This window comes from Cercospora kikuchii (assembly GCF_019650295.1).
Source record: "Cercospora kikuchii DNA, contig_00008, whole genome shotgun sequence".
NCBI classification, from domain to species: domain Eukaryota; kingdom Fungi; phylum Ascomycota; class Dothideomycetes; order Mycosphaerellales; family Mycosphaerellaceae; genus Cercospora; species Cercospora kikuchii.
In genome coordinates, this window is record NW_025408589.1 from 2,390,770 (window position 1) to 2,408,495 (window position 17,726).

At 53.0% G+C, this 17,726-nt stretch overlaps 7 protein-coding genes across 7 annotated transcripts; 3 read left to right on the plus strand and 4 right to left on the minus strand.

The window, feature by feature from the left end:
- Positions 1-5,247: 5,247 nt before the first annotated feature.
- CKM354_001211100 (uncharacterized protein) lies at positions 5,248-6,336 on the plus strand (the record flags this gene model as incomplete). The annotated part of the gene is made up of 1 exon (XM_044807623.1): positions 5,248-6,336. One exon carries the CDS (start codon positions 5,248-5,250, stop codon positions 6,334-6,336), a length of 1,089 nt encoding a protein of 362 aa, XP_044663558.1.
- Positions 6,337-7,347: 1,011 nt separating this feature from the next.
- Positions 7,348-9,074, plus strand: CKM354_001211200 (uncharacterized protein; the record flags this gene model as incomplete). The annotated part of the gene is made up of 2 exons (XM_044807624.1): positions 7,348-7,384; positions 7,435-9,074. 2 exons carry the CDS (start codon positions 7,348-7,350, stop codon positions 9,072-9,074), a joined length of 1,677 nt encoding a protein of 558 aa, XP_044663559.1.
- A 97-nt stretch (positions 9,075-9,171) lies between these two features.
- Positions 9,172-10,155, minus strand: CKM354_001211300 (uncharacterized protein; the record flags this gene model as incomplete). Its single annotated transcript, XM_044807625.1, has 1 exon — positions 9,172-10,155. The coding sequence occupies one exon, from the start codon at positions 10,153-10,155 to the stop codon at positions 9,172-9,174; it is 984 nt and encodes a 327-aa protein (XP_044663560.1).
- A 253-nt stretch (positions 10,156-10,408) lies between these two features.
- CKM354_001211400 (uncharacterized protein) lies at positions 10,409-12,358 on the minus strand (the record flags this gene model as incomplete). Its single annotated transcript, XM_044807626.1, has 2 exons — positions 10,409-10,693; positions 10,745-12,358. 2 exons carry the CDS (start codon positions 12,356-12,358, stop codon positions 10,409-10,411), a joined length of 1,899 nt encoding a protein of 632 aa, XP_044663561.1.
- A 1,485-nt stretch (positions 12,359-13,843) lies between these two features.
- On the minus strand, positions 13,844-14,770 carry CKM354_001211500 (uncharacterized protein; the record flags this gene model as incomplete). Its single annotated transcript, XM_044807627.1, has 1 exon — positions 13,844-14,770. One exon carries the CDS (start codon positions 14,768-14,770, stop codon positions 13,844-13,846), a length of 927 nt encoding a protein of 308 aa, XP_044663562.1.
- Positions 14,771-15,609: 839 nt separating this feature from the next.
- Positions 15,610-16,383, plus strand: CKM354_001211600 (uncharacterized protein; the record flags this gene model as incomplete). The annotated part of the gene is made up of 1 exon (XM_044807628.1): positions 15,610-16,383. The coding sequence occupies one exon, from the start codon at positions 15,610-15,612 to the stop codon at positions 16,381-16,383; it is 774 nt and encodes a 257-aa protein (XP_044663563.1).
- A 436-nt stretch (positions 16,384-16,819) lies between these two features.
- Positions 16,820-17,407, minus strand: CKM354_001211700 (uncharacterized protein; the record flags this gene model as incomplete). The annotated part of the gene is made up of 3 exons (XM_044807629.1): positions 16,820-16,927; positions 16,995-17,139; positions 17,199-17,407. 3 exons carry the CDS (start codon positions 17,405-17,407, stop codon positions 16,820-16,822), a joined length of 462 nt encoding a protein of 153 aa, XP_044663564.1.
- Positions 17,408-17,726: the final 319 nt, after the last annotated feature.

Here is a 17,726-nt window from a genome sequence, read left to right on the forward strand (position 1 = left end):
CGCTCTGGCACTCTGCCCGTCGTACGCGCCTCGTCTGCATGCAGCGCACGTGAGGGATGCGGCGCACGAGGGGGAGGGGGGAGGGTGGTGGAGGCGGAGGAGCTCATTGAACGCGTGCAGATGGTGTGCATGAAGTTGGGATAGTGCACGTCTCGCGGCGCAAAAACGTGAGAGTGCAGCGGGTGCGTGGTGGTGGACTGACGTAGTTGCTCGAGGGAGACCCTTGCCTGTTTGGCGAGCCCTTGTTGCGCGCTGTGCGTCTTGCGTTAGCGGCCTGCCCTTTCGTGCTTCCGCGTTGCTGCTGCCTCTCCTCTACGGTCTACCACGCCTATAGCGATATCGTGCAGCAATACTCTCTCGTGGAGCGCCTCTTGTCCGCCCACGCCACCCGTCGCTGCTCGTCCCCGTCGTCTAAACGAAGCAGAGGCGTCGACAGCTATACCGCAACAGGACGCACGCACGCACCCGGCTGCCGGCCACTTTCCCGATTGGCGCTGCCCGAGCGATATCGTCATTCAGCCTCTGGCCCTCAGCGCAAACGACATCATCACTCTCATCATCATCACAAGACCTGGTCCGCTGTCCGCGTGTCGACAATTATTCGCTGCCTCAGCTATTTCCAGCGTGTCGAGGCGGTATGGCAGATCGCTCGATCCCAAATGAGCTGCGCACGTTCAGCACAGCACCTCCCAGGCCCTGTGCCTGACTACTGTCTGTCTGCCCACGAGCCGCACCGGCAGTGCGCTCCCAGCTCCTAGAGATCGGCACGAAACTCTCGGCAGAGAATCGGAAGCGCACTACGGCGCCGCTCTAGCCGATTCGGGCTGGAATTGCTATCCAACGTCCGCTGTTCTCGCCGCGAAATGAAACGTCGACGGAGCCGTCGCCTGACAGTTGGAATTTTCCAGCGGCCAAATGTGCAAAAGCTGCCGCTTCGTGTTCCTGCTTGCATCCATGTCTATATTGCATGGCTGAGGCTGAATTGCTGCTGGGGCTTGACCGGCAAGCTCCGACACCCTGGTTCAGTGACGGTTGCTTCTCCACAAATCGCCAGGTGACAAGTACTCCATTCCCTGTATGGCTGTCTATGGATTTCGGAGGCCTCTCTCAGAACCATCGGAACTGCCTCCAGTCATAATTCGCTCAGGCATGCTTTGATCAAGCGAAACAGAAACGTAGCGCTGAGCCGACCATTCACTACTCACAGCAAGACGCCCGTCTCGTATCCTTTCGCTGAGAGACCAACGATATTTGGATCACTCAACATCAGCATCACTTCCATGCAGCTCTGAACTTGTCGTGCAATTTCTAGCACGTGCAACCTCTCCCGGCCACTCTGCCCGAGCATCAAACCACCAGAGAGTCAATCTCCAACGAAGCACTATAACAATACCTAAGCTGGGAAGAAAAATCCCAGCCTGGAAATTCCAACCCGGCTCCAAGCACCCCAAGCAACTCCGTCAGCACTAGTACATCCGATGTCCTTCCCAGCAACGTTCTAGCGGACTTCGCTCCTGCGCCGCTGCCAATTGTCGCAACTCGTTTTTAGAATGATTCAGATAAGCTGGTCATTATGATGTTCTAGACTTCGGATCTCGATCACGGTAGACGGTATTTCCGGAGAATCTGTTGTGGTGTGAGTGAAATAGTCGTTTGATTACTAAGTGGCCGGATGTAGGAAGTGCTGTGGTATAGCTTTGTGCACCTTCAGAATAGAATGGCAGCTAAGAGTAGAGGGTCATATTCTGTGGAGTGGGGAGGATCGATCGGCTACATAAAATAATGACTTTTGTCTAGCACATTGATGACTTGCTGATTCCAACCTGACGACGGAGCCCCTTCTTGATGCGTGTCTTCGAAAGATCGATCATTACAACATCTCTCATCGAGACCGACATCAAAAGCTCAGGCTACTTGAGTTTCGACGTACGCCTCGCGCCATGAGGCCAGGTCATTCGCGAAGATGTTGCTCTCGGCATTTGCGAAGTACGTTGGCCCGATACTCCTCTCAGTATCTTTCTTGAGGCCTGAATGAGATTCCTTCAGAGCGGCCAGCACTGGTCTGCCGTCGCAGAGGTAGTCTCTCCTCACGATCTATACTCAGTCAATATTTGCCCACATGTGTCACCGTCAATTTGGCAACTCACGCTTGTGGCAGAGGATATCCCGGCGCTCCGACGGGATGAGAATATTGATGTCACGAGGCCCATCGCAAATCACACAGCGATGCGCGCGGCAATAATTCTTGTTCCCATTGTCCTCGAAGCACCTGAGGCGATAGAGGTCCGAAATTTGGCAAGTGTGGAGTTCGCAGTATTTAGCGACGACCTCTCCAGAGGCTTTCCTGGGCATTGGACAGTGTAGGCGTTTCTCTTTGTCCAAATAGCCGCGGCAAGCGTGCTGATTGCAGTAAGGTACATCATCTGGTGTGATATCAGGACATCCATCTTGGTAGCAGGTATGTGCCTTGCAATAAATGGAACCTGGTTGCCGCTTGTTTATGCAGTATCTCACTGCGCAGGTGATGTGGATGTCGCAATACGGTAGATCAGCCCGGAGGGTTGTCCTGAGACGCAGGCATTCAGGGTCGAGGCATCGCTGCTGAGAATAGTGTTCCGTGCATAGTCGAACCGGGAGTCCTTCTTCGATGATGCTGTGAACTGCTTCGCCGCTGCAATTCGGAGCCATGCAGCTGTGCATGACGCAGAATGGACTTGGGCAGTCATTCTGGCGAGGGAGATACGAACCATATCTGTTGCAGCCATTTGCCCTGCACGGGATATGTTGGATGCAACGCGATTCGAATCCGAAGTGCGCCACTGCCAACCGATGGCAATCCTCAGTAGTGCATACCTCGATGTGGGCGTCGCAGATCAGGCTTCGCGGACCTTCTGCTGCTTCACATCCCTGCATCTGGCATGGAGCATGTTCAAAACAGAAGTGCTCGCCGCTTTGCTCGATCTGTCCTTGTCGGTAACACGACACGCATCTCGTATGATGCGTCCGGCAGAGAAAGCTGGCGCCCGTGGCCTTGCTGTGGCAGCTTGTATGCCTGCACTGCAGGTTATCAACGATGACCGGACGCATATTGTTGGGCTTGTGAGTATTTGGTGGGAGTAATTTTTTAGCGATTCGAAAATGTGATGTGTCGTTAGCTGGACAGTTTGTGGATATCTGGGTTCAACAAATTGGCGAGTCTATGAGTGTAGTCTCAGATGATGCATTTGCAGGAATCTCGAATCTTTTATGTTAAGCCTGAGGCCACCCCAGGCCGCAAGCATCACACGCTGACAGTGTTGGCGGAAAAAGGCAGTCATCGAGTCGTGGTGGGAGCTAGCCGCCCCGTGCGCCCGCAACGTCGGTTCCCCAAAGCTCGACTGTGAGTGTTAGCAAGGACTTGCTGCTCCCTCGCGTTGAAACGCAATCCCTCGTCGCCCACTCTGCCATGTGAGAGTGGGCAGGCGCAGCAAGTGGCGATATGAGCCGCAGCACGGTGTCCACTGCACCTCAGAGTGTCAAGCGCCTTCCGCATCGCACCCGCCTTCCGCGTATTCCAGCTGTGTGGCGGAGGGTCGCGTCCAAGCACAGAATTCCATGACTTCAACAATTCTGCAGGCTACGGTGTCGCGTCCAGGAGCTTGGGCGGGCGGAGAAAGTCGTGTGCCCAAACCCAGAATCATGATTGAGATATAGTCCACTGATGACGGAACAGTAGCTCGTCGCTTGGCCGACGGAAAACTGCATCATGCTCCCTATACTTGAAGTCGTTTGCGACAAGTCATTTGATTGGACGCTGCGTACTGCAGAATTGAACATTGAGAGCTTGCTTCTTGACGCAGGCGGAGCCAGCCCTGCGACCACAGTTGAAGCGCCAGGGCGCGTGACCGTGCAAACTGGAGCAGGCGATCACGGAAGGCCGCCGTTGATGAATAAAGATGACGAGACTAGTTCTCACCAGGGGTGCCGCATTGAACGTCGACAGATGGCATTCTGCGCAGCAAGAAGACGTGACAGGAGCTATCGTGATCCTTCACCGGCGTGGAGATCGTCTGCTGCCGCCAGAGGCGAGCCCAAAGACCGGAAAGTTCCAGGTTGTGGCCCAGAGCGAGAGGAGATTGTCACCTTACGGTCCAGGCCGTGCTCCGCAACCGCGAAGCGACGCACGTCCTGCAACCAGCGCGAGCACGGCAGATGACGCTGTGTAACACACCTACATGTGTGGGGTGATGGTCGCATGTGATACGGACTTTCTCGCAACGCGCGGTCGGCCTGAGCCACGCTAGACGCTGGCCGTTGCTTGAATCCCGGAACAATGTGTTTGCGCCATTGTTGCGGACGTGATCTGACTCTTCGAACTTCAGGGTTCGCTTTACCCTCTTGAGGCTGCACACGACAAGCAGCCGACGAGATGGTGAGCCAAACGGAGGCTCGAAGGTGTTGCACCGATCCATTACAGGCTGCAGTACCCGCGTAGGCATTGTCTGAGGGGTATCTTGATTCAAACTTCAACGAACAGGATCGGACAGAGAGTTGCCGATTATAGTGGTACATCCTTAAAAGACATACTGTGCCCCACGCGAGTCTTGTCGAATGCGACCATCTGGCGCGCAGGAGATTAGTGGCAGAATTCTAGTACCCGGAAATGTTCCACCGTCCAAGGTGATTCCCGAAAAGACATGTAGCCTGATTCGCTGCCGTCCATGATTTTGAAGAAGTACAGGCGTACGTGAGTGGTGCTTAACAGGCATGTACCATGCGACAGTCTGCGCCCCTCAAGCCACAAGCCTATTGATCGGGCTTTTGCTGGATCCCGAGCTTCTGTGCCTATGCAGAAGGAATCGGAGTTGAGACGGCTTGCCGAAAACCGTCACACGCGGCGTGTCATGGACAGTAAGGGCATGCCAGAAATTTCCAAAGCTCGTAGAATCCTCGTATCTCCACCATGTGCAGCATACCTTGGCTGTGGAGCTCGAGAAGCGAAGTAGGCGTGGAATCAAGGTCGCGACAAGAGGTTCGAATGTTTGCGTGTCTCCGAGCTGCTGTTTCGCCGCCCGCAATTGGGAGGTGAAGTTGGGAGCACAAGTGACGTCCGAGGCTTGGCGCTGGCGGCTTTCGCGACTCGCAACGACTCGACACTTCTCTCCACCTTCGACTGCGCTCACAGACAACCACCCACCCCACAACCCACGGCCAATCCCGGCAGTCTCACGGTAAGCATCGCGTTATCTCATTTGCAGCGATCTGAACATGGCGCGCAAGAGTGGCGGCGGCGGCGGCAAAGGAGAAAAGAGTTCTTTCGCAAGGCAAGCGCTAGATAGTTTTTATGCGAACCAACATGCCAACAACCACACCACAGAGACGAGCGCGAGCTTCGAGCAGGGCGAGACGGAGCGCTACCACCAGTATTACTACCCAAATAGCGCCTACACACTTGTCGCGACTCCGACTGACGCAGCTCCGGCGCACGACTACCACGCTGCGGCCATGGCATACAATCCTTATGGCCAGGGCTACAATGCTCAGTACGCACAGTACGCGGCTGCTCCAAGCTATGGAACCCAGTATACTCAGCAGGCACAGCAATACGACACTCCACCGCAGATCCGAAACCCATTCGCCCCTCCACCCACCGCATCGTCGGCCTACGCTGCTCAGAACGCCGGATTCGATCCCGACCACGAGGCTCAGATAGCACAATGGCAGGCACAGTACGCGCCAGCTGACCAACAGCTGCGTGGCAAGAAGACCGGCAAGGATGAAGTGATCGGAAATGCTAATCTAGCACCATTGGGACAGCGCGGCGCGGCGACTGGCACCGCGGCAGCAGAGACTGACAAGAAGGAGGACAAGTACACTGTCGTTCGCAAAGGTGGCGGTGAGCAGTGGGAGGATCAGTCGCTGCTCCAGTGGGATCCGAACAAATTCCGTATCATGGTCGGCAATCTGGCAGGTGAAGTGACGGACGACTCGCTTGCAAAGGCATTCGCAGCCTATGGCGTGTCAAAAGCGCGCGTGGTACGCGACAAGAGAACGACGAAATCGAAAGGTTTCGGCTTTGTGGAGTTCGAGGAAGGTGAGTTGGGCTTCAAGGCCGCACGAGAGATGGTCGGCAAGTACATCGGCAGTCATCCGGTCACGATCCAGCGAAGCAAGACAGATGTGCGAGCGCAACCCAAGAAGGATAACAACAGGTACAAGGGGAAGAATGGCCGCAATAACGACAAGAACAAGGACAAGAAGAAGAAGAACGACAACGATCCACTCAAGGCACACACTGGAGCCGGTGTCGAGAAGAAGCCTTCCAAAGCGCCTGCTGGTCTCAAGCTATTAGGTTGAAGAAGTTTTCTCGAATTGGCACGAAGGATCATTGTGAACTTAGCGAGGCGTTCAGGGATTATCGAATGGTGCATACGCGTGCAATTGCCACGAGATTGCACCGCCTCCGAGGCATTGCGGGGGCGAGCAAGCAAGTTTTCGGTCTGTTTGTACAGATGGAGTCAATCAGATGAGTATGTTAAAGTTCTATCATGTCCAAGGATCTCCGCGCTGACACGCCGTGGCTGTGAAGACTGCCTCGCAAGCGACACCTTGCGCACAGGTATGGCCACCATGTGTCTCGGGTGAACTGATCTGCTGCAGCTTCTCTTGCCGTGCACGTTTCGTTCTCATTCTGCTGACGCCATTCAACCTTGCGAGCAAGACCTTTGCCTCTAGCAAGCCCCTGATGACTTCGACGCCCTTTTCCTGAGTCTTCTGCGACACTAGAATTTGCCTTACCGAGAATCACGAGTCGACCTGGTTCTTGATGTCTCTGCCAGGATCAGCACAGTAGCAGCGCTAGAGTGTGCCTTGCTGGCATCACCCTCAAGACTGCCGTCAGAGCATCTGATATGAGCAAAGCCTGCTGCAATGGTAAATATTGTCTCGAGTACGTACGGCTACAGACCTCGATTGTCATGATTCGGATGTCTCAACACAATTCAACAATGTTCGTCACTTAAATCAGCTCAAACTCCGTCACCTCGTACACGGAATTGAAATCGCACGACCGTTCACGCTTCCCAAACCATTTTCGAAACATTGCTCATCTGTACAAACGTTGAAGCCTTAGGCACGATTTTCGGCCAAGAAGTCCTTTCAGCCGCATCGAAGCTCCAGTCTCCACTTCGATGCGTGCCTATCGTGCGGGGACATCGACCAGCCACGAAGCCAAAGGGTTCACAGCGACACCCGAGGGTTAGTCGCGTGCATCGACTCGAGTGTAGGTATGGCAAGGTGAGTGGCGCTCTCTTTGCTATCATTGCCTCACAAGTGCTTCCATCATTTCTTGTGCTACCATATAACACGATGCCCGTCTTTCCTAGCTTACAGCAAGATATCCTCTGTATGAACCTCAATGGCGGAAGCTACATGCTTCGGAGCTAACAGCAATAGTGCCTCGCGATATCACGACCTGGGAATGGCTGTTTGAGAGCACTACATATTCACCTGTCTTACGATTTCCGAAAGAACAGCAAGCAGGCTTCACCGACGCGATCTCGAAGGAGAGATTGAGCTGGCAAGATGTCAAGGACACTGCGACTTGGTTGTCGACTGCACTGGTCAAGAAATATGGCTTGAAAGAAGGCGAGACAGTGTCCCTTTTCTCAGCAAACACAATATGGTACCCAGTCGCGATGCACGCTACGCTGCGTGTGGGCGGCAAAGTGAGCGGGGCCAGTCCAGCGTATAATGAGGAGGAGATGACCTATGCCCTGCAAAAGGCAGACGCGAAATTCCTCATGACACACAAGGACAGCATGGAAGTCGCGATCAAGAGCGCGAAGAACGCAGGTGTGCCCAAGGAGAACATCTTTCTGCTAGAGGGTGAGATGGATGGGTTCAAGAACATCAAGACGTTGATCCAGGAGGGAAAAGAGCTCGGCGAACCAGTTCCAGTCTGGCGCATTCCGGCTGGGAAGACCAACTTCGATATTTGCGGATTCTTGTCCTTCTCATCGGGAACAACGGGCTTGCCAAAGGCTGTGATGATCGCTCATCAGAATGTGATTGCTCAGTGTCTCCAAGTCATGAGCATTACACCTAGCGATCACAAGCGCGTACTGGCAGTCCTTCCATCTTTCCACATCACTGGCCTCGTACACGTCCTTCACCTGCCACTCCTCATCAACGCAGAAGTCTTCTTCTTGCCAGCCTTCACGATGGAAGCCATGCTCAACACTGTCACCGAATACAAGATCCCCGAACTCCTCCTCGTCCCTCCGATCCTCATCAGAATGGTCCGCGACCCGATCGTGAAGAAATACGACCTCAGCTGCATCCAACGCTTCTCCTCCGGCGCTGCGCCTCTTAGCGAAGAGATTCTCGTCCTGCTCAAAAAGCAGTTCCCGCAAGCCGGCTTCAAACAAGGCTATGGCATGACCGAGAGCTGTAGCTGTATCACCGCGCATCCACCTTGGTACTACGACTTCAAGTACGCTCACACAGTCGGTACCATTTGCGCCAGCACAACAGTCAAAATTATCAAAGAAGACGGCACAGAATGCGGTATCGGCGAGCCGGGCGAAATATGCGCCAAGGGACCACAAATCGTCATGGGCTATCTGAACAACGAGAAAGCTACCAAAGAGACCTTCGATGAGCAAGGATACTTGCATACTGGCGACCAAGGCAAAATCGACGAGAACGGGCTCATCACTATCGTCGATCGCATCAAGGAGCTTATCAAAGTTAAAGGCATTGGTGTCGCGCCTGCAGAACTCGAAGATTTGCTTCTTGGCCACGATAAAGTCGAAGATGTCGCCGTGCTCGGTATTGCAGATGACTACTCAGGTGAAGTTCCAAAGGCGTATATCGTACCGCAAAGTGGATCGACTGCGAGCCAGGAATTGGGACGAGAGCTTTTGAAATACGTCAAGGATAACAAGGTGAGGTATAAGGCCGTAAAGGAAATAGAATTCATCGAGGCCATTCCAAAGAGTGCTTCTGGAAAGATCTTGCGAAGAATCTTGAGAGATCAGGCAAAGAAGGGAGCACAAGGTGTCGTGGTTCGAGAGGAGAGACCAAAGATGTGAGAAAGAGAATCACGCTGTCCAGAAGTTCGAGTTTTCGCGATCCACTGCGACGAGATATGCAAGTATGTACGAATGAACGAACAATCAGCCAGCTCAATCAACCCAACCCAAAGACACCAGTCCAAACATCCATACTCTTCACCTGCCCTCCCTCTTTCTCACTCAACTCTAGCATTCGTTGATACTTCCTCCTAATCTCACTATCCTCCTCAAGTCCATCTAACTTGGTATCAGCTTTCACAGCCCCAACTTCCCACTTCCCATCATCAACTTCCGGATTCGCAATCCAGGCCTCTCGTTCAATAGTCCAACCCGCTTCCTTCGCCAACTCCACAATCCTTGTTGGTGCAATAACACATTGCACATTACCCTCCTCGATTGGTCTCGCTTTCTGGATTTCAACTGCGAGGAGATGTGCTTCTGCCGTAGGAGAAGTAATTCTCATTCCCCATTCTGCGAGCAGAAGACGAGGAGGATTTCTGTTCTTTCGAGTTTGTGAAATTGATGCGGCGTTGTGGAGAGCTCGAAAGAGGCGTGAGAAGTACTCTTCATTCGGAAGGTAGAAAATTGAATGTGCGAGGATGATGAAGTCGGGGAATTCTTCCGTTTTGCTATTCTCATCCTTCCCATTGCTGAGAATCCCGAGATACTCAATTGGATCATATTGTAGCCAGTCAATACATTTCCCGAGACCGCTTGCACTCTGCGAAATGTGTTCTTGAGCTTGACGAAGCGTATACGGAGCACCGTAGTCTAAGTCTCCGGGATCCAGGGCTAAAATCTTGCCTGCTTTCGTTGTGAAATTGCCATGATTTTCGCTTTCGTGGTTGTGATCGTCGATTTGGTTCTGTACAAGATGTGCCAAAGCAACAGTCATATCGCCTTGACCACAGCCAAGTTCCAGGACACAGCGGCCTTGCAAAGCTGCTTTAGCTTTCGAGAGATCATTGTCGAACCATTTTGCGAGGATGTTGAGTCGGTGGACGAGTTGAGAGATTTGGATTGCGTCTGTGCCGCCAGAGATAGTGCATGTCGATAGTGTGGTAGCTAGTTCATGGACACTTCCGTTGGATGTCGACATCGTGGTTGTGCGGAGCGGGAAACGGGAGCAATGGCTCAGGAATGCAGTATTCGTTCCGACAGTCCAATGTATATAAGCTCAGCTTCAAGTCATGGTCGTGACTCATTGTTTATTATCCGAGCTGAGGAGCGAAGGATCAATGACCTGCAGCGGTCAATATTAGACAAACAGTAGTAGGAAAGTGATCATCGGCACATCTCATAACTTCGTCGTTCATTCATATAATTACGTAGACAATCACCAAGAACTTTTTCTATGCTGTGGTGGTCGAAGTGAACCCAGCCTCGTTCTGGATGACAAGTCCAGCAATAGATGCTGAAGACAACGTCGACAGGACACCGGTGATCAGTGCGCTGATAGCCAGTCTCGATACATCACCGGCTCTGCCTGGTGCGATCTGAGACAAGACACCAATTTGCGTACCCAGAGATCCAATGTTGCCGAAACCACAGAGAGCGTAGGTTGCGATCAGACGGGATCGAGGAGCGAGGTCATCATAGTCAGCACTGGTGAGTTGGGTGAAGGCGACGAATTCGTTCTGCGGTATCGTTAGCATTGATCAGAGAATATGGTTCGGAGAACAACTTACAGTGACAACCTTGACACCGATCAGACGAGCGACCTTGAGAAGATCAGGGCCACGTGGTACGCCGAGCAGGAATGCGACCGGGTACAAGACGTATCCGAGGATCAACTCGATCGTGAGATCGTAGTTTCCGTCCAGGTTGATGTAGCGACCGACCCAGGTGAGGATGCCGTTGATCAGTGCAACGAACGCAATGATACAGAGAAGCGTGGTCAAGATCATAGCAGCAATCTTGAGACCCAGCCAAGCGCCGTTGGCGAAAGCGTGGAGGGCATTGGCGGCCTTGTGAGTGTCATCATCAGGAACAACAACCTTTCCGGCAGTCAAGGACTCTTCCTCTTCGGGGTACCGCATCTTGGACGCCGCGAGCGATGCCGGAATCGACATCACACAGGAAGAAATCAAAGCCTGAGCATTGAGACCCATTCCGATGTATGCAACCAGCACGGAACCTGCAATCGTGGCGAAACCAGAAGTCATGACCTGGTGCAGCTCGCACATGGTCAAGTGTGGCACGAACGGCTTAATCAGCATAGCAGATTCACCTTGTCCGATGAAAGGAGTAGCGGAAGCGACGACTGCCTCAGCACCGGAAATCCTCATGGACCAGAAGAAAAAGACTGCGAACTTGCCGACGAACCACTGGATCAGGCCAACGTAGTACATGAGCTGCACAAGCGCCACGAAGAAGATGATGGCCGGCAGAACTGTCACCAAGAACCATGGGGTGTCTGCGACCCATTCCTCATTGGTCAAGAAGGACAGACCGTTCGCTGCGAATCCCAGAAGGGATCGTGCAAGACTAGAGATGAACTCGAAGATGTCGTAACCAGCACCAGTGCGCAACACGAAGAGCGCAATGATGTACTGCAGCAGAAAGCCAGAGATGACTGTGTGCCAATTGATCGCCTTTCGGTTCCTCGATGTGGCGTACAGGCCAGCAATGAGGACGACCATTCCGAACAAGGAAATGGCGCGGTTCTCTCGAGTGTTGTCCTGCGATTCCTCACTAACGAACGATCCGACCAGCAAGACGGCAAAAGTGCCTGCAGCACCGATCCAGAGCCTGAATCGCTCGGGAATCATTTCGGTCGCGCGTCCACAAGTGTTGCGCCATACGAAACGCATAGGCCTCGTGACATAGGATGTTCCGGTGTGAAGAGTGATGAAGCGAATGGTGAGTGCCAGCCAGATGAGGAACGGCACAACCCAGTTTTTGTCATTGCGGTGGAGGACCAGACTTGCAACCCACCAAGCAGTTGCCAACAGCCACAGCGTCAGGTGGATGAATATCCTGTACTTTCGGTAAAACGAACGCTTCTTGCTTGGCTGCTCTTCCGAGGCCTCCAAAGATTTTGTCGGAGTGATTGGTGAACTATTGCCTTGTTCGACGTCGATGTTATAATCGCCCTTCTTCTCGCTGCCATATCCCGGACCGTGGCTTATACCATGTTCTTGAGCGCTGGGATCGGGAATCGTGGGACGCTCGTTCGTGGTGCCAACGGTATATGAAGGCACATCTGTGCCGTGTTGATGCCCGTGTTGGCCATGATGCAGGTGGCCATGCGAGTGCTGGCGCGCCGGGTCCAGCGCGGGATCCTTGTGTGCAGACTCCATTGGACTGTGCGTGGAAGTCGCAAACGTATACAGCAAGAGCCGGGAGCAGTAAGAAAATCGCTCTGTGTGGTCAGCTCCACGGCGACGGTATTCTTAAATCTTTACTCCACCTGAGCACGACCCTTTCTCTGCGAGCCATGCGACACCTTATCTGTGAGCCCGGGTCAGCCAGAAGCTCTTTGGCGAGCAGAGGGCATCTCATTCGCTGCGACGAGCGTAGCATTGCAGTGGCCCCGCTTGGCGCCACATGGACGGCTGCTCGTTCTTTGGCCAGCAGCGCTGATCCCTCGACGCACCACTGGACGGACGAGTAGAGTTGCGCGATGGACCAGCGCTCGCTCCGGTCTTTTTGCCCTTTGCGTGGTGCTCAAGCATTAGTGCCACCCTTGGCGCGATAGCACTTTATCTGCACCGTCTGGACTCGCTGTGCCTTCTGGAAGAGCTGCAATCCTGCTGAACGGACATCGCCTTTGCCACGCCCATCACATTGATCCTTCTCACTGCTGAGCGCTGCGTTGCTGATACGCGTTCCTCCGTGCTGGCGGCGGATTGTCCTGATATGCCACATTGCTGCCGAGACAGTGCGTATCGTGGCCGGCGCAATTTGTGGGCATAAGTCGGGATTCGGAGGTGAGCACATTGGCAGTGGCAATCGCCGGATAGCAACTCACCCTCTGCCGCGGGTCAAGCGAGGTTTGCCAATCATCGCAACTGACCAACAGCAGTGCAGTCGCGGGCAGGATGAGATGGACTGACTAGCACAGCTCCCATGCGCCCCTCCCCCGTACCTCCCAGCCTTAGCACGAGGAGAAGAGGCACCAGAGGCGAAAGCCGATGCGGACAGATGCAGCTTGCTTTCTGGGTTTTGTGGAGAAGAGGTTGATTTGTCGCGTGACAAGCTGTGGCGGTCTTGGTTCGAGGATCCCTTGCGACGCTGTGGCGTTGCGAACTGCCTGCACGATTGCTTGTCTGTCTTCTTTCCGGTCGTCTGTCCAATTACTGCTCTTCCGCCGTCCGAAGACCTGGGAACCTCGCCCAAGGAGGATCTAGCGTGGCCGAGCCATTCTACGACCTGCCCCATTCGGATGCTGCCATTTGATGTGTATCAGCATGTCGAATTTCATGTGCGAAGACAGAAGCAGGTGTTGGAAAGGACTGTTGGCATTGCAGAGTATCTACACGCGAAGACGAGTTGCTGGCCTATATTCTGGTGCTCGCAGCGGTGTCAAAGTTGAGCTACGGAGTTGAATCTGGGCATCGGAGTTGAGCTTGAGCGCCGATGCATATGCAAATGTCGACCACGCCAAGTAACAAATATTCGCGAACGCGAGATTGTATCAATGGCCTTTGCTCAGGCAACAATGTCGTGAAAGTCTTGTCCAAAGCATCGATCTGAGCTCCCATCATTCCGAATGCAGCACTTGCATTGCAACCTTGGCTACTAGAGGCACACATGTTCACGTTCCTAAACACCGCATTATCGAGCTACCCAGTCTGCACAGCTTCCAACACCTTTCTCGTCTTGCGGTCTCTCTCGGCTGTATTCAAAACGCCATACGCGCGATCTGCTTGTCGGCAAACATCCTGTTGCCAGTCCTGACCGATTTTAATATCGCCCTTCTTCATATCCTCATCACTCGCATCCCAGCAATTCTGTATCGTCCCACCAATCTTCTCGAGGAAGCTCTGTAGACCTCCTTCTCCGCCTCCAGCAGCATATGCCTTGAATGGACCAGCTACTGCCCATCTAGGTCCCATCGAAGCACGAACAACCTCGTCCAAGTCTTCCACGCCGACCACGCCTTGAGTGACCAGTGAGCTAGCCTCTCTCAGCAACGCAAAAGCGAGTCGGTTGGCTACGAACCCAACACACTCCTTTCGCACTACCACAGGAGTTCGTCCAAGGTCTCGCCAGTATTCCATTGTTCTTTCCACGACCTCTTCTGAAGTGGCAGGCGACTTCACAACCTCGAGCAAAGGCATGATATGCGGAGGATTGTAAGGATGTACGACAACAAGTCGGCTCTTATCTGTCATATCTCTGTTCTGCTCGCTAGCTGGAATCCCACTTGTGCTCGACCAGAACAGTGCATGTCCTGGTGCATGCTTCTCGATTTCAGGCCAGATCGCAATCTTGAATTCCGAATTCTCTGGTCCTTGCTCTTGTACAATGTCCGCATCTCTGACCGCCTCCGTAAGATCTTTGGCGATCGAAAGTCGTTCCATACATGATATTTGATCGGTGTCGATGAGATCGCCGGGGATATGCTTTGATACGTAGTCATTGATGTCCGGCCTCGTGTCGTATATCGTGACTCGACACGTCGGATTCTTCGACAAGTGAAGGGCGGCGAAGGAGAGTCCGATTGTTCCTGAGCCTATTATAGCAATTCTAGTGGGCTTTGCAGCCATGGTTGTAGGTCCGCAGCTCGGCGGACGGAGTTCAAGGATGAAGAATTAAAGATTGAATACTTAGCCGACGGTAATAGATACAGCTCGTAGGCTCTGCGACGCCTTTCCTCACTGTGTTGCTTCACAGCACTTCTGCAAGCAGATAACGTCCGCTGCTGGTGTGGGAGAAGAAAGTGGTGGAAGAAGTGGAGAGCGGAGAGGAGAGCTGGGGTTCGGCTCATTTTCGGCAGCAGCGCCTGAGCTTGCAACAACGACGACCACTCTTGCCCGACGACCATAGCTCCTATAATGATGCACGGTTTTCAAGGCAACCATACTGACCACGCCGATGACTTGCCGACCCGGCAAATCAGAGAATTCAGCAGCGCAGTAAGAGAAGTATCCACATGAAGAGACGACCAGCCCATCTTGTCCAATCGGAAAATGTCTCACGAATATATCTCGAGCATCATGAACTAGGCGAGGCTGCTGGACTTCATGCCGCAACTTGGCGGGCGCGTGAAGACTGTTGGAAGCAGTACGCATTCAGAGTCTCTCAAGGCCGCATGCCTTTGCTCAAATCATGCGCAGTCATAACCGTGAGGCCGCAAAAGGTTCCATGAGGATGCGGAATCACTCGAGTTAGCTGACAGCAGTATGACCAACAGTATTCCTTCTTAAGGACCAAGAAAGTCGTCAAGATCTCACAAAATAAAGTTCCTATTGTATAAATTCTACACTCTCCTTTCATTTCTCGATATCGTACTTCGCTTTTCATCTACCCTCTTTTGAAGAGCTTCGACCACTGTTGCATATAGCAAGCACGACCCAATCGAAGCCACTCTCGCACGAAATCCATGATGGCAAGCCTATCATTCAGCTGGAGCCTCTTGCTTCGAGTGGCACTGCCCTACGTTCTGGCTGTATTGGCGAACCTGCTCCTCCTGCACGTATACACCCGAGTCGGCCACCGCATCACCAATTGGAATGGCTTCAAACATGATCGAATCCTAATCGACTCCGGAGCAGCAGGCCATGTCACCTGGGACCGCAGCATGTTGATCAACTACAAGACGTATCGTGTTCCAGAGGCATGCTCCGGCGCCACAGGTGTCTCTTACGTCCTCGGAGTTGGAGACGCTGTGATCCCATTCGTGAAGGAGGATGGCACGGTCCAGGAGATCTTAATCCATGGAATCTGCTATGAGCCCCAGATCCCTCTTAATTTGCTCTCGGCAGAGCTTCTTCGTCAGCAAGGCATTTTTTTCTCGTCGGAGACACAGACGCTTTATCGGAGAGGTGTCGACGGCGGCAATGAGACCATCGCGGTGACGGAAACTGTTCACGAGTTACCATGGCTGAAGGCGCCAGAAGTGAAGGAAGTTCAAGGCGATCCGAATGAATCAGGAAAGTCTGGACTTTGGTCATACCTCTGGCAGCGAGTTGTCGTGGGCGACGGGAGGCAGACCGACAGTACCTTGACACATCACGATCAAGACAATCGAGACAGCTCGTATGACGAATTCGATGAACTCGTCGACAAGGTGGACGAACAGAAGCGGAAGATCGCCGCCTTGGAGGAGCGTCTTAAGTCCGTCTGTTGTGATTGCGACAGAGACGGCCTTGTCGACTGAGTGCGCGGGGGATCGCTCTCAGCGGTTGAAAAGTCGAGTCTCATCTCGCCACGGCAATAGTCCTGGAAATGATGCAAGCGGAGCATTGGAAGGCTGTTTCGTGCAGTACAATCATCCGTGCTAGGCGTATGTTGCGGATACTGTAGTCGTTGTTGGATGTAGATAGTGCAAAGTTCCTGTACTCAATGCCAACGAGATGAAATTTCAGCTGTGTTCACTTTACCACTTGTGTATATCCCTAGGCTGGAGAGGATCAGTTTTACCGCTCTTGTGTTGTAAGCAGCGACGTCCAATATTGGAGCATGAACTTGCGCACAACTTCAATGTGAACGAATGTTTCGAGGAAGATAATGATACTACGAAAGGTGCTCCGCGTAGATATATGCCGAACGTCAGGCGGCAATTTAAAACGTTATCCAAGGAAGTCATAGTCTTGCTACACAGGCAAAGCATTGGCTGCCGCCAATATGTCGGCACCCAGCTCGGGGTGTCTGCCTCTTTGTTCTGGGTTCGTGGACTCGATCATCATATTTAGCATTCCAGGCTAAGTGAAAGAGCAATCAGTCAATCTAATTCATGGACAAGTGCTGCACACCACGATAAGAACTGACCCTCTGATCCGTGAGCAGAGACTTGGACATGACGCTCCTCGAGATGACGTCGTGGTATGTCTCCTTTTGCTGCTCATTGTATCGTTCTGGGTTCTTTGCAGGAGGAAGATTGTAAATCATGCCCAGGGTGCGTCCGACAAAGTCCCTAGCGCATTCGACTCAGTGCTTCGAGGAAATACTATTGAATCCACGTTGAATACTCACCACATGAAGTACACACGATTCTTCGAGCGTGCAGGTGTCATATACGTGTCCTGTAAGTTCTCGCTCATTGCATCGTGGTAGGCCAACTTGCCAAGCAGATCACGATGGGCGTCAGCAAATCGCTTCCACTCAGCATTCGCGTCATCTGGGAGGGGTTGTGAGACCAGACTGTCGGTGCCGTCCTTGCGAGTAGCGTTGGATGGATCCATTGTTGAGGGTCATGCGAGAAAGTATGGAGTGAGGGAAGAGTGCGAAGGTGAAGATCAAGGAGAAATGTCCGATGATCTTGATCTGGTGCTGACGTCGGAATGTGAGGGGCACGAGTTCATGTCGATGTTGGTCATTTTACCTCGTTTTATACTTTCAAAGACATTCGCGAAGATTCCACTGCGCTGTGGCATGATGAGATGCTGGATCACTTTGATGCCTGCCACGACCATTCGGTGTTTTGTGATACAGGAGAGTTCTTTGATCGACGCGTGTAAGCAGTGCAACGCGTCGAAGGCAGAAAACCAGGGTCGGAAAGAC